Source organism: Opisthocomus hoazin, chromosome 6, assembly GCF_030867145.1.
Source record: "Opisthocomus hoazin isolate bOpiHoa1 chromosome 6, bOpiHoa1.hap1, whole genome shotgun sequence".
Taxonomy (NCBI): domain Eukaryota; kingdom Metazoa; phylum Chordata; class Aves; order Opisthocomiformes; family Opisthocomidae; genus Opisthocomus; species Opisthocomus hoazin.
This window is the reverse complement of record NC_134419.1, coordinates 56,884,352-56,900,066: the sequence shown is the minus strand read 5'-3', so window position 1 is coordinate 56,900,066 and position 15,715 is coordinate 56,884,352. Positions and strand designations below refer to the sequence as shown.

General features: G+C 41.5%; 1 protein-coding gene across 22 annotated transcripts in view; it reads right to left on the bottom strand.

The window, feature by feature from the left end:
• Positions 1–15,715, bottom strand: part of PCDH15 (protocadherin related 15) — a 1,100,829-nt gene that overhangs the window by 215,083 nt on the left and 870,031 nt on the right. For all 22 annotated transcript variants that reach the window (XM_075423218.1, XM_075423232.1, XM_075423229.1 and 19 more), the window contains one exon: positions 4,546–4,752. In XM_075423218.1, the coding sequence (XP_075279333.1) occupies positions 4,546–4,752 (207 nt within the window). The remainder of the gene's footprint in view (positions 1–4,545; positions 4,753–15,715) is intronic.

Below are 15,715 nucleotides of genomic sequence, written 5' to 3'. Positions count from 1 at the left end.
GGTACTCCTGTGGCTTAATTTAATTCATGCCATTTAAACAGGCCACTTAATTATATCAGCACTTGGCAGCACTGCCCTAGTTAAAAGTCTGTTTGCAATGTCACATCTATAAATTAAATTTTTGGAAGGTTTATAGCAGGACCCTATTATAATTCCCACAAGGTTTGAATTTAGAATGTGTTTTGTTTTTTTCTTAAGATACACAGTTAAGATGACCACTTTCTTAATGTATTTATCTGAGGACAGGGAGTTATTTTAATATGAAATACAATCTCAACTGATTTGTCAATTAGAAGACTGAATACATTATGTTTAGCCAGTGTCAGTACTAACATGCACAAGCACGTAGAGGATCTCTGTCAACTTCTGATCAGCAATCCCTACTTAATAAATACATTAATTTACTAAGATACAATGAAGCCATCAGAACATTAAGACTGCAGGAGCTAATAAGCATTACCTGTGCTTATTAACACACCCTGAGCTACCATCTAGTGCCAGCAAGAAGGTAGCTGTGATTTTAGTTTGTTTGGATGTTTTATGTACGAGTTATAAGCAATTGCTGCACTCCCAGCTTTACTCTTCTGGAAGTCTCATGCCACAACTGGTTATAAGCACTACATGAATCACTAGCACATGTATTAACATGCAGTCACTTAAACCTGATTCTCTCCTCCCTCGCATCCATGTTATACCTGCATCATTTCATAGAATTGGAAAGAGCTGTGCTGGCATGAGTCAGTGACGCCAAAGGGACAGGAAACTGCACAGAGCACTTCCACCCAAGGATGAAGATGATCATCATCTCTGTGGCTGTAGGCAGATCTCTCTATCTCCAGAGATAAGTTTACAGCATTCTTTCTAGACAGAGAGAGGACGCGGCACCTCTAGCAGATCTGATGGATCAGATCTTGTTGGCCTTAAGCATCAATAAAACATGCAAGAGAGAAGACTGATACAGTCACAGAATCTGGCACCAGTTTCCCTGACTAGTTCACGTTGCTGAGACAGAGCAACCCTTCCTTCTCCCTGCATCTCCCAGGCTTGGTAAGGAGCCCCCATAGCTGTACCACCTGACCTTACCCCCCCATACCTAAGGGAAATGGCCTCACAGGTACAGAGTCATTCTAGTAGCAAGGCGGACAGAACACGAGGGCCACTGGCCAGGTTCCACCACAGCCCATCTGCCCCAGCACATGGCATTACATCCCAGCTGGGCCAGCAATCATCATTATTTTCTCCTCACTTTGGGTGGATGGAGTGGGGTGTCAAAATTAAGTCTTTATGGCACATCATTTCTCATTCTAGAAATCCTTGCCAGTTATTCATTATGTAACACTGAAATACTACACTTTTTCAATAATAAACAAAAATAATTCACTGGAAAACTTTTGGGTCTGTTTCATTTTGTGTCATGTGACTGAAGTAGGTTTTCATTATCTTAACCAAACTCCTGTTCTTCATTATCCAATGCAAATAAAAACATGATATAAAACAACCAAGTGTTAAGTTCACTGGGAAGTAGTTTTGGCCCTTCAATGATAACTTCCTGTGGATATGAAATTTCAGGTCTATTTGTACTGAGACACAGAAATATTTAACAACTTCTAATCAGCTGCCTAAAGCAGCTTGCATTCAAGAATTATAAACTTGATTTTCATTGTCTTTGGATGCAGATTATTTAAATTATGTTAGTGGCCCCAATTGAAATATCTGCTGCAGATTGGACAGATATTTTTTATTAATAGCAATACAATTAAAACTGCAAATATTTAGGCCACACCTAAGCTGATATTTCTAGAGCAGGCAAACAGAAGTATATTACTGAACCACCCTATCCAATATCCAAATATTGAGATAACTTCATGGAAACATGCTGATGTACTATAGAAAAGGCACAACAATAAAACATGGAGCCCTATGGTCAAACTACTCGTGATGAATTTCAGAGCACTCCTCAAAACTTGAGATATTGAACTTGTACTGACAAAATCAGTGACAGGAAGCACTTTCAGCGCAGAACATAAATACCAGGATTACCTTATTAAGTAGTTCATATTAAAGGAACAAATTACTCTTCCACAAAGAAGTTTTTGAAATGAAATATTTGCAGTCTGAGAGTATACAAGTATCACGTGCTATACTAACTACCTGGTATTTACATGATTAAATCAAAGAGGTAGCCCAAATTCAGAATTTAACAGTTCAAAGTGATTTTCAGTCTCATATATGTTCTAATATTTAGTTATGTTAAAGAATCTTGTATTATCAAATCTGCCTTTGACAACTTGTGGGTAGACTTGTGCAGCTGCCAGGGAAAGATTAATCAGAGCACTATTAATTGCATCCTGAGAAACCTCCAGAGGTTAATGAAGTCCAAAGTCTGTCATTCCTTTAGTCTAACAATATAATCTACTAGGAAATAGGACAGAGTCCCCCTAAACCACCAGCATGGAAAACTGCCACATAAATTAAAGCATCTGAACTAGGACACTGAATTCTCTTTTAATTAAAACAGTTATTTTGAATTATTTCAAGCACAGCAGATTCAGCCCCTCCCTCACCAGCCATGCTGCATGTCGTCTTCTGCCACTATGGACCTCGTATACACAGCAGAATCTTCCTAGGCTGTTGCAGCTACAAAGCCTTGAGGGCAAATATCACAATCCCTGGAACATCAGTGGACTTGCAGATAGAGAAACACCAGCACCGTACTGTGGATTAACAGTGACATTTTTGTACTATTTTTGGCTGTCCATTGCTCAAATTGGCAGTGTAACAACCCAGGCAGAAACAGCTCACAACAAGCTCTCCAGCTTGCCAAAAACTCAGACCATACGTATCTAATGCCCAAGTCTATCAGTCTCACAGACAGACTTGCTCGGTTTCAGTCTTCCACTCTTCAGGTGACTAATAGCCTCTCTTTCCATTTTTGTAAAGTTAACATGCAGTCACACATGCTATAAGGTGGGCATAACTAGTGCCCTAAAATTGCAGATTTCTCTAACAGACATGCACCAAGGCATATTTGAACCAAAGGGTTTTACTAGTACTTTCATGAAGGCATGGATATAACAAAAACAAGACAGCAATTCGCTTAGGCTAAAACCATCTAAAAATATTCCCATATTTTTTTTTTGTTTAATACACATAAGCATCACAGAAGTAAAAGCAGCCTTCTGAGAAAAATCTCTCAAATGAGTAGCTTAAAAAGGACTTAGAACTGTGGACACTAACTCATACGATTTGATTTCTGTTGTGCTCGGGCACACATTACCCGAATAGATTTTATACAACACAATCAGACAATGTATTGTAAATATAAACACATACCTGATGCCTGCACAACTTTCTTATTCCTATATTAAGCAACCTACAAGATCCCGTTAATTTGATCAAATAAAAAAACTGCTTTGCTTTTAACAAAAGCAACACTGAACAAGAGTATTTCACAAGTAATAAAATCATCAGCAATGCCTGCAGATGACTGCTGCATGCACTTATTCCATACTTTTTATCTGGCCCCTAAGAAAGCCAGATCCAATAGCCACTTTCACTTGCCTTCCATTCAATTTTTGTGAATGCCAGTAAATCGACTGAGATATTATAATGAATAGGAAGAAGATATTCTACAAGAGTTTGAGCTTTAAAATTGCTTCTTAGGACAATAAATCACTGTAATGCAGACAGTGACACAGTGATGCGGAAAGCATCTTTCAGTGACAATGGCCTCTCGTGTTTTTCAAAAATATTGAATTTGCTCATGTCAGAAGTGAAATATTCAGAAACAGAAGATGGTTTCCAGACTATTAGGTTAAGAACTTTATTAAAGAGTATTGTCATTTACTATAAATATTACTACAAAACCTATGCCTACAACTTAGCTTTCCTTACATATATGAAGATAACAAGAGAACAGAAGAACAGAAACAAAAAAGGACAAGGGGGACAACTGGAGAGAAAACAGTAGTTACATGAAAAAGAAAGGTTATCAAAAAATACGTAATCCCAACAGCCCTGGTAAGAATGGAAGAAACGTTAGCCCTAGAGGCATAGTATTGTTACTAGTTGGTTACTATTTTTTTGAAGATGCCCAATTTTTACTGAGTAATGTCATTATCAAATTCCAGGCAGAGCAAAGAATGGATTGAACTTTCAGCTTCCTGTCATCTTATTCCTTTTCTTCCTGGTTAGTTCAAACTATTACTTCCTTCCACTTTGAGCTTCTCCCTCCCATTTCTCCACACTGTGTGGCAGATTCACCCTTCTCACAACATGCATTTTTTTTTCTCTTCACACTAAGCATTCATCATCTCTAACAGGACACTCTCTTAAGGAGAGCTGAGAAAAATACAGAGTAGTTTTTCAGTTCAGATGCACTTTCATATCTACTTGTACTCAGAATGAAAACAAAAAAGAAACTGGATTTTTTAATTTATGATCAAAACAATTTTGTCTCAATAAAATATATGAAAATATAAAAAACTCTAAAAATAATAAAAATGTAAACACCAGTATGACACTATAAAAGAACAAGAAACATACCTCCTCCACATCATTGTCCAACGCCATGATTTGTAGAGGAGAAGTCAGATTCTGGTTATCAGAGATGGTTGTTCCCACGGGAGAGGATTCGAGGATGAAGCCATTGTACGTAGATCTTGTGAAATACGGCTTCTGATTGTTCTCATCAAGGACTTCAATATGCAGATTGGCAAAGGCAGGAAGAGGATGGCCGTTGTCTTGTTCAGCCTGAAAAAATACCTCCTTTGTCACAGGCTGTCAGCCAAGTAAAACTACAAACAGTTAGTAAATAACGTTGGCTTATATTTAAATATTACAATCCAGTTACAAAAACAAATAACAATGCACAGATCACCCTATTATGGAACTTTACATCACAAAAAAAAAAAAATACCAAACAACTAGTTAGGATGTAAGAGCAAAAACAGTTTCAGTCACAGTAACATATTAAGTAGCCACAAGGAAACTCAAAGCTATACAGCACACATGCAAACATTAATTCCTTAAACTATCAGTATCAAGAGTTTTGGAAAAACCTTTGAAGGATGAAAGAAAACTGGAAACTGCTGATTGTAGAACAGAACCTAAACCCACATCACCAGCAAGAGAGTTAAAACCAAAAGATGACGACAGTACACGCGGATTTATGGTACTTGCTACTGATTACTGAAAGACCATATTGCCCTGGGTACAACTTTTTCTCCCTCTCCCCCAAAATCCATCTTTTCTAGTGTTAGATGAGTAGGATTTTAATTTTGATTTTGCCTATTTTTGAGTGTCAAGCAAAATTCTTTACTTCAATTAATAACGCTCACTTTTCAATGGCAATGCCTCACCTACCAAGATTTGCTCACTGATAGTTTCACCTGATTTATTATTTTCAAACTTCCTAAACATAAAAGCACTAATTGCCCATTCCAGTGTGCTCATCTAATACAAATGTATGATGTTGCTTTCTTTTTTTTTTCGAATTTACTGCCTATGACTACTTGAAGTAAATAAACAAGGGAAGCAGAAGACAACAAGCAATTTGTTCTTTAATTTATAAAGACCAAACCAGTTTTAATTATGGTCCTGCACGTGTCCCTGTAAGCAAGGCAACAGTAGGGTACTGTAAGACAGTCTCCTATTCCTATGGCTTCATTGCCAAAATCTGTAAGCACACAGACCCTGGGACTGTGACAGTAGAGCACTATTACCTTTCTGCAGACATGGGAAGTGTCTAGTGCAATCAGCTTCTCAGGTGTATAAATATTTCAGGAGAGAACAGTACCTAAATTATTGTTGTTAACAGTACTTCTTGTTTGCAGAGGTTTTATTGTCGTTCTGGTATTTCTCCCATTTCAAAACAGATAATTCCTAATTTTTCAAATCTAAGATCTGAGGAGCCTTCTTCTGGAAAAATTCTATTTTGATTTCATCAACTAGTTGTTTTTTAATTTCTTCTTTAGACACATTTTTTTTGTTTTGGTCTGTAAAATGTTAATTCTGTATAAAGCTTTGCTTTGTTTACCAAGCAACAATAGTATGCTGTTGATAATAAAAGCTTCCACTTCAAGTAAAAAGAAGTATGAACATCAACATTGTTATTTTGTTCAAAGCAGGTGATGACACCTTTGGTAACTCATAAGAAACTCATTCAAAACACTCAGTTCTTAGGAAAAATGTATTTTCCTCTTAAAAATATATCAGAATTACTGAGATGGGCAACAGTGATAGTTGTGCAGATTTAAAAATAGCCACCAACCTATCTGCTTGTACGTGGCTCTTTTCTGACTCACGAGGATAAGGTCAGATCTGGCAAGTGGATTTATGTAAGCAGGTGCCAGTGTCTGAAATTAATAAGGCTTTTCCTAGGAGATTAATTTTTGTTAAAGAGACAAAATTCTGTCAAAAAAATTGGGAGTTCTGCTAGCTAATTCGCTGGCACATGAAGATTTTAGTAACCAGGGTGCAAGAGACAACATATTTATCTACTGCTGTTCTTACACACTTCTAGGATACAGGACACTACCAGTGATCAAACTCTTAACTGCCTCAAATGATTACTACTACATTAAATATGAACATCTTTTTTTCAGCCAGCTTCAGTTATTCATATTCAAATAAAACACATAACATGGAAATAGTACACCAGGCTTCAGTCCACCCAAGGAGACTGGTGCTTCTGGGTGATCCCAACCAATTTTAGAGAGATTTGTATTAGCTGAGAAAGACCGCCTTCACACCATTCATTGTAAGAGAATCACATTTATCAGCTTTACTAAAATTTATTTAGAAGCCTTCCAATTGCACTTAATTTCATTCAACAGAGCAGCACTCAAACATCCCTGGGGAAATCCTAGTGCTGTGGAAGTTAACAGCAACATATTTCAAATCCAATACAGTACTAGCTGGTGGTACCATTGGAGACTGGATAGGTGACTACCAAATGCTGAATGTGATTTACAGAAACGAGATTTATTTTTAAGTTGATGCTCCACTGAATGAAAATAAACTTCACATGTTAAAACTGACATCACCAAAATTACTTAGAAGTATTCTGGCTACTGACTCAGTAGGATGAAACTTCAAAAACATCTTGATATAGAGTTTCTGGCTAAAGTAATATACCGCAAGCATGAAAAAAATCTCAGAAAAAGTCTGCTTTATGAGCAACAAATACATATGGATCCCATTCTATTTTATAAGCAGATCTATTTCTGAGCATTGTTATTTCAAGAAAACTAGGCTTTTTCGCAGTAAAAATTTACACAAAACTACTGCAAGTTTCTTTATAACAAATCTGGATATTCCTGGCAACTGCTATGAAGAGATGCTGAAAAAAGAAAAATGTAAGATGGTCCCAATCTTCTTAACAACTTGAACAGCTGCAATAATGGCCTTGCTTTAAAGCATAAGTGAGCACTGACCCCATCCCAGGTTAAAAGAAGAAATATTCATCTATACAGGGTGTTTACTACATTATCATTACAGTACTGTATTGTCTTTCTGAAGGAAAAGACAGTGCTCTAAATTATATGTGGTCAAATACAAAGAAAGATGTGTATTTCTAAGACTGGAATTCAAATTTTAGTCCCTGGAGACCAAAATTACAATGAAAAGGATTCCTTTCTCAGAGGGCACTTCAACTCAAAAGCACTTCCGCTTTGCAGGTGCTTTCCTTTGTTTTTATCCTGTTGAGTGCACTGGTCAAAATAATTAACTTTGGAACTTTGGCCTCCCCATTTGAGAATCTGGCAGAGTTAGACAGCTAATCCCTCAGAAAGTCACACCCAGTTCTCAACTGCTTGTGGCCAGACACACCAGAAGGATGGGATGCCATCCACAGGGACCTGGACAAGCTGGAGAAGTGGGCCTGTGTGAACCTCATGAGGCTCAACAAGGCCAAGTGCAAGGTCCTGCACCTGGTTCGGGGCAACCCTCAGTATCAGTGCAGGCTGGAGGATGAAGGGATTGAGAGCAGCTCTGCCGAGGAGGACTTGGGAGTACTGGTGGATGAAAAGCTAGATATGAGCCACCAGTGTGCACTCGCAGCCCAGAAAACCAATCGTATCCTGGTCTGCATCAAGAGAAGCGTGGCCAGCAGGTCAAGGGAGGTGATTCTGCCCCTCTGCTTCGCTCTGGTGAGACCCCACCTGGAGTCCTGCATCCAGCTCTGGAGCCCTCAGCACAAGAAACCTGCTGTTGGAGCGGGTCCAGAGGGTGACAAAAATGATCCAAGAGCTGGAACACCTGTCCTGTGAGGAAAAGCTGAGAGAGTTGGGGCAGTTCAGCCTGGAGAAGAGAAGGCTGTGAGGACACCTGTGGGACTCAGCCCCACCATTTTCGTGATGTCTCAGAAAATTTGCCACCATCTCAAGTCTCACCTCCTGTTTAAAATGGCCGACCAGACAAGATCTGCCACCTGCTCCAAGGGGGAGACACTCACCAAGAACAGCCAAGGGACAACACCTTGGAGACTCGCGCGCACCAAGGTGATTGGTGTAAAAGTGACTAGTATGCAATAATTGGATTGGTGCAAAAGCGACAGGTGCAAGGTAATTGGTGTGAACTGATCACGCCATATGGACTCAGATGGATATAAAAGGACACTCTGCGAGACTATGTGCATGCAGCCACCACTGACAGCTGAGGACCATCAACAAAGGACCCACGGGACGTCACGGGATCCAGGGTGGTGACTATCCCCGCCTTTCCTTTTCTAGTGCTAATCTATCTCTCTGTCTTCTTTCTCTCCTCTTTGTTTCCTTCCTTCCTTCTTCCTCTCTTTCGCGCCGCTTATGTTAGACCGTTACTTTCAGAGCTGTTGTGAATATATTGTGAGGTTGGTTGGTTTACCGGTATCGTGCCTTGGTTGTGCTTTATCCAAACTCAAGGATCACGAATCTATTGTTTTATCAGTCGGGATTCAGGAGGGAGTACTCTATCCGCAGGCGGGTAGAGCAGCCCATTGAAATGGAGGGCGGGCTCCCCAAGGGACTGGCTGCGTTGTGTTTTACAGGTGGGCTCTGAGAGGGGCTGACTGCATTATTTTCCAAGTTGATGTTGTATGACTGTGTGTGAATGAGACGTACAAATAAGTATGAAGCGAGTGCAGAGTTCTGATCCGCGGTTCTGCTCTCCTCCGAGGGAAGCAGCTGGAGACAAACAAAGCATAAGAAAGGAGTGAATGCTGATCTTTTAAATAATTATCAGATTTCAACAAATCTATTTTTACTCAAAACCAAATATCAGAAGCCGACAAGACCTTGCTGCAGCCTTTCAGTACCTGAAGGGGGCCTATAGGAAAGATGAGGAAAATCTTTTTAACAAGGCCTGTTGTGACAGGACAAGGAGTAATGGCTTTAAACTAAGAGAGGGTAGATTTAGACTGGATATAAGGAAGAAATTTTTTATAGTAAGGGTGGTGAAACACTGGAACGCGTTGCCCAGAGAGGTAGTGGAGGCCCCAAAGCATTCTATGATTCTATGGTTTTCTAAGCATTTCTTGCAACACCAGATCACAACTTCACTCTTTTACTTCCTTAGCAAGTGCTCAAGGCTACCATATGAAAACCACCACATCCAGCTCACCTCTTTTACTGCTTAATGAAGTTTTGTTTCCAAAGACACCTACATAGAGGGAAAAAAAGCAAGCTTTGGAAACCACCAGTAAAAGTGTGTCCTTTGCAGAACTAATCCAGAAATCAATGTATCAGGGTAGGATTGGAAATCTCAAAGCATCAGAGCTCAGCCCTTGGGGTTCAGTGGTCAGGCACAGGTGATAAGACAGGTATAAATGCACTCGCTCTGCTGCCCTACCCAAATAGCCCAGCTCATTACCAGCACAAAATAGCAAAACCCAGTGCCAACCTCTGGGACCTGAAATTCCTCTTCAAGGGCCAGGCAGAATTGGGTACAGTAGCATCTGACCTTATTTCCTACTAGAAAAGAATCTCCTTTTATGACAGCAGATGAAAGTAAAGCAAAACACTTCAGGAAAGAGAGAGGAAAGTGCTTTAAAAAAAAAAAGTGCTGAAATTCTAGCCAGCTCTCAGTGTACCTTCCTTTAATGATTTTTAAGTAGATTTGTAGAATTTCATCTTTTCTAATACAACCTCCCTACTTGTGAGACTGCCATTAAAACTCTTTTAATCAGTTTTACTGACTAGTGTTATCACTTTACATTGAAACTTCTCTCGGCGACACAGACAGAGGGACTGAGTGCACCCTCAGCAAGTTTGCCGATGACATCAAGCTCTGTGGTGTGGTTGACATGATGGAGGGAAAGGATGCCATTCAGAGGGACCCTGACAGGCTGGAGAGGTGGGCCTGCGTGAACCGCATGAAGTTCAACAAGGGCAAGTGCAAGGTCCTGCACATGGGTCAGGGTAATCCCAAACACAAGTACAGGCTGGGCAGAGAGTGGCTCGAGAGCAGCCCTGAGGAGAAGGACTTGGGTGTACTGGTGGATGAGAAGCTCAACGTGAGCCGGCAATGTGCACTCACAGCCCAAAAGGCCAACCGTATCCTGGGCTGCATCAAGAGAAGCGTGGCCAGCAGGTCGAGGGAGGTGATTCTGCCCTTTTACTCTGCTCTCATGAGACCCCACCTGGAGTCCTGCGTCCAGCTCTGGGAACCCCCAACATAAGAAGGACATGGATGTGTTGAAGCGGGTCCAGAGGAGGGCCATGAAGATGATCAGAGGGCTGGAGTACCTCTCCTACGAGAACAGGCTGAGAGAGTTAGGGCTGTTCAGCCTGGAGAAGAGAAGGCTTCGGGGTGACCTTATAGCAGCCTTCCAGTACCTGAATGGGGCCTACAGGAAGGACAGAGAGGGACTTTTCACAAGGGTGTGTAGTGATAGGACAAGGGGGAACGGCTCTAAACTAAAAGAGGGCAGATTTAGATTAGATAAAAGGAAGAAAGTCTTCACCTTGAGGGTGGTGAGGCACTGGAACAGGTTTCCCAGAGAAGGTATGGATGCCCCCTCCTGGAAATGTTCAAGGAGAGGTTGGATGGAGCTCTGAGCAACCTGGTCTAGTGGAAGATGTCCCTGCTCATGGCACGGGGGTTGGAGCTAGATGATCTTTGAGGTCCCTTCCAACCCTCACCATTCTATGATTCTATGAAAGGATAAAACACAACCTCCACAGAGAAAAGTATCCATTTTCTAATCCTTATAGTACACAGTTACATATTAAAAAAAAAAAAAAAAGCCCTAATATTCATAAGAGCAGAAAAACAAACATAGATTCTTCCTCTCTTTGAAAAGATTTAGTCAAAAGCTAGATGGGAGAACAAATTGTTCATTTCCTTCCAAGGCCATTGGACAAAACAGTTCCCCAAAAGAAAGCAGAAATGAAAGCAATGCGATAGACTCCCTGGATCTTCAGGAAAATAAACATAACCATAGAGTCTTCTTTCCTGTCAAGCTAGCAGGGATCTTTTCGGTGAGATAAACTAACCTTTGACAACAGAACAACGTCCAGATGGTCACTGATGCATAGGCAAGACTCTCTGATGCTCCTGTTGCACCATCTCTGCTCACTGTGCTCATTGCTACTGGAGGAGGGCAAAGCACAGGACAGTTGGACAGAGCCATGGTGGGGATGCCTGGACAGTCTGGGGGGCTACAGCTGCTGGGAAATGCTATGGGAAGAGAAGACTTAGCAGGCTAGCAGCATTACTCAGAGCTGGAAGCACCTGTCTCCTCCATCCTGCATGCCCCAGGTTCACAATGTAATCTCCCACTGTGCAAAGCACTATAGTCTTCTCTCAGAGAAACATCTAATAGAAAGCAAGACGCAGTCACCTTTGCTTAAACTCAGGGTTCCTATTTCTCCACAGATTCACAGAATGGAACTTTTGCACTGCACCCTTGTACAACACTTCAGAAATACTTAGTCCAGAACATCTGTCATAAGATGCATGAAAACCAAACAGTCTGCAGTTTATCTAAGACACTTCCATGTTGCTGCTTCTCAACAGGACCTCAGACTTGATTTCCCCAGTGAATTTTAATAGGCTAATTAGAAAAACAAACAAACAAACACCCAAAACCAAAACCACCACCAAACCCCCCCCCAACCCAGAAAAAAAACAATGACTCCTAACAACCTGGTGGTTATGGCTCAAGTATCCAGCAGAGCCGCCAGACACACACTGCACAACTTTATCTAACCTGCAATACAGAAGATCTGTTTTCTCTTTCCAGCTTTGATTCTCTTTTACCTCACCAGCCCCTTGCTTCTACACTCGCATCCTCTCCAATCACTGGCCTAAGCAATGCAGCAGGTCCCTGTCTCTCCATTTTAGCTGTTCTTTCTGAGCAGTGTTAATTCACAGCTTTGACCTCCTGGGAAGATGGCTGCCACCTCTTCCAACCCAGCTAAAACTTATCTCAGCACCATCCCTTCCATCATGCATTCAAAACCTACCTATAAAGACAGAAGCAGCATTGTGTAAATACTACCCTGACTGTTCCCAGGCTCTGCCCATTACTCTTTAAAGGTCTTGCTCAGCATCCAGTGAAGGTAATGGGGACGTATGTTAAATTCAGATCATCTTAATTCAAAACACTCAGCTCAAGATTCTTTAAATTGGATTTCTGTCAGACTTTGCCAACTATGACTACTATAATGTTATGGTCAACAAATAACTTGACATCCAATCACTGCTGCATATCAATAACAGGTATCGCTGCATGAACAGATTCTCAAAAAACCTGGTTGCTACATGGAAGACAGCACAATTATACTTACACACTTTTCAGGTTACAGTAAGATACTATTACATTTGCTATCTGTCAGTCCCACAATGAAACAGCCTGGCTTTCTTTCCTGATCTTTACAACTTCAGTACTTATACAGGCATCTTAACTCCATGTAGCTGGTAAAAAGGAAAGGCTACGAGGCAGTTCCCCCAGAAAAACTTCAGAGCACAAAGCTGAATGTAGGTGAAATACAAGGGCCTAAATCCAAAGCTGTAGCACTCAGTCTCCTTGCTCAATCACTGCACAGTACTGATGGAGCCTGGATTCCAGGATGCCCGTTTTCTTTTCTTCATGTAATGCCTTTCAGCTTGTTTCTGCATATGCAGAGGAGTGCTTCTCTGGGCAAAGCAACCTTTATCCCTCATCCACGCCTGATAAGAGTCCAGAAAAGACCAATTACTTCCCTGTAACTATATTTCTTCATGACCCACTGTTTTATGATAAAAATTGCAAGGTACGTACCTGCAACCACCATCAGCTGGTGCATTTCGGGCAGTAGTTGCATTGGTAATGGGCATGTTTCACGCCCGCTCTTCACAGGCAGTTTGAGCATCAATAAAAAAGAAAACCAGGCTTATTTCTCTCCATCCTCCAATACCAACAGGAAGATGAGCAAGTGGAGAGAGGGGAAAGCAGTGCATGGAGATAAATGTAAACTTAACACATCCAAAAAATGGTTGGGACGTAAGTAACTTTTTTCTCCTTCAGGTAACAGTCTACATGTACACGCAGTGTGGGAGAGTAGAAGTGAGACCTGAAAACTGATCTACAAGAATGTCTCAGAGGCTTAAGGAAAGCTAAGGCAGGTGGATGTTTCCTCTGGAGACAGCAGATCTACAGGCTTGGACAAGAGCATGGTGCTGATGAATGGTGCTACAGGCAGCTGCCCAGTGTGAACCACCTCTGGTAAACTGCAGGAGGGGTCTGAGCAACGTGGCTCACAGTGGAAGCAGATTTCTTTGTTAGCTATTTAACAACACAATTTCTGAAACTGTAGCAGCAATTCACCTGAGAAGAAACTATGGAGACATTTTAAGTATTTCAACAGCACCCATGACTATGATGAGTTATTTGCTCACCCCTTCTTCAGAAGATCAGATTTGGTCAATATGACAAGAGAACACCTGCCCATCATCTAGCACTTGGACAGAACTGACATTGCTCAAAAGTGATGAGATTTCTGTAGGGTGGAGGGGAAAAATGAATGATTTTTACAAAAAGTCCTATTCAAATTAAATTTTGGATCGGTTACCTTGAACTATCTCCCCTAAAGACCATTATACAGCAGATTGACTTATAAAGGCTTGCATTTCATTTATACTTCTGGTTGAAGCAACGTCTACATCAAACAGCTATTTGAAAAACTATAAAACACTCCTGGGAGCAGACTGGGATCATATCTTTGCTGCTTTAAATATTTCCTCACAAGGATGATTCAGCGTGACCTGGATAGGCTGGAGAGCTGGGCAGAGAGGTACCTGATGAGGTTCAACAAGGGCAAGTGCAGGGTCCTGCACCTGGGGAGGAACAACCTCATGCACCAGTACAGGCTTGGGGTGGACCTGCTGGAGAGCAGCTCTGCGGAGAGGGACCTGGGTGTCCTGGTGGACGACAGGTTAACTATGAGCCAGCAGTGTGCCCTGGCTGCCAAGAAGGCCAATGGGATCCTGGGGTGCATCAAGAAGAGTGTGGCCAGCAGGACAAGGGAGGTTCTCCTTCCCCTCTACACTGCCCTGGTGAGGCCTCATCTGGAGTACTGTGTCCAGTTCTGGGCTCCCCAGTTCAAGAAGGATGAAGAGCTACTGGAGAGAGTCCAGCGGAGGGCTACGAGGATGGTGAGGGGACTGGAGCATCTCCACTACGAGGAGAGGTTGAGGGAACTGGGCTTGTTCAGCCTGAAGAAGAGAAGGCTGCGAGGGGACCTTATAAATGCCTACAAATATCTGAAGGGTGGGTGTCAGGAGGATGGGGCCAAGCTCTTTTCAGTGGTGCCCAGTGACAGGACAAGGGGTAATGGGCACAAAATGAAGCATAGGAAGTTCCGTCTGAACGTGAGGAAGAATTTCTTTCCTCTGAGGGTGACGGAGCACTGGAACAGGCTGCCCAGGGAGGTGGTGGAGTCTCCTTCTCTGGAGATATTCAAGACCTGCCTGGACAAGTTCCTCTACAGCCTACTGTAGGTGACCCTGCTTCGGCAGGAGGGCTGGACTACATGACCCACAGAGGTCCCTTCCAACCCCTCCCATTCTGTGATTCTGTGATTCTGTGTGATTCCTTTGTTGTTTTGTGTTTTTCTTGATGTGCTGGCAAATCTGGCTTATGCAACCACCCACACAACAGCATATTTCTGTTTAAAAAACTCCTATATTTCCTTTCTGCTCCAGTTAAAACAGACATGCTCTTTTTGCCACCATGATGAAAACACTGTAAATAACATCTAAAATAACATTACAACTTATCACAGATCTCCTGACCCAATAAAATGAGGGTAGGTTATCACCATCTATTAAATAACTGGCCCAATAATGACTGAAACCTAAAAAAAAAGTGCAAAACTCAAAGAATAAACACTCGTGGTGACAATAGTCTAGTTCACACCAATATCAGCCCCAAGAATTTTTCTTGGAACCCATGCAACCAATCTGTCCGTTAAAATGAACTTGTTCATGCACTACTAGACCAAAAGATTTGCTGAAATTAGTGCCACCAGTCTTTTCTTCTTTACAACCAAAGTTTTTTTAATTGCAGTTAGGTCCTAATTTGCTCTGTGCTATCACAATCATCTGAATTCCCTGAGCAACTTAATACTTTTATTCAACAAAATGGATTTGTTCTCCTTGTGCTGCTGTAGCCTAAGCCTGTTATACCTAAACCAGTCAGGTTAGCTCCTAGATATTGTTTGTGTAAAAATGTAATCAAATCTTTGTGTTTTTT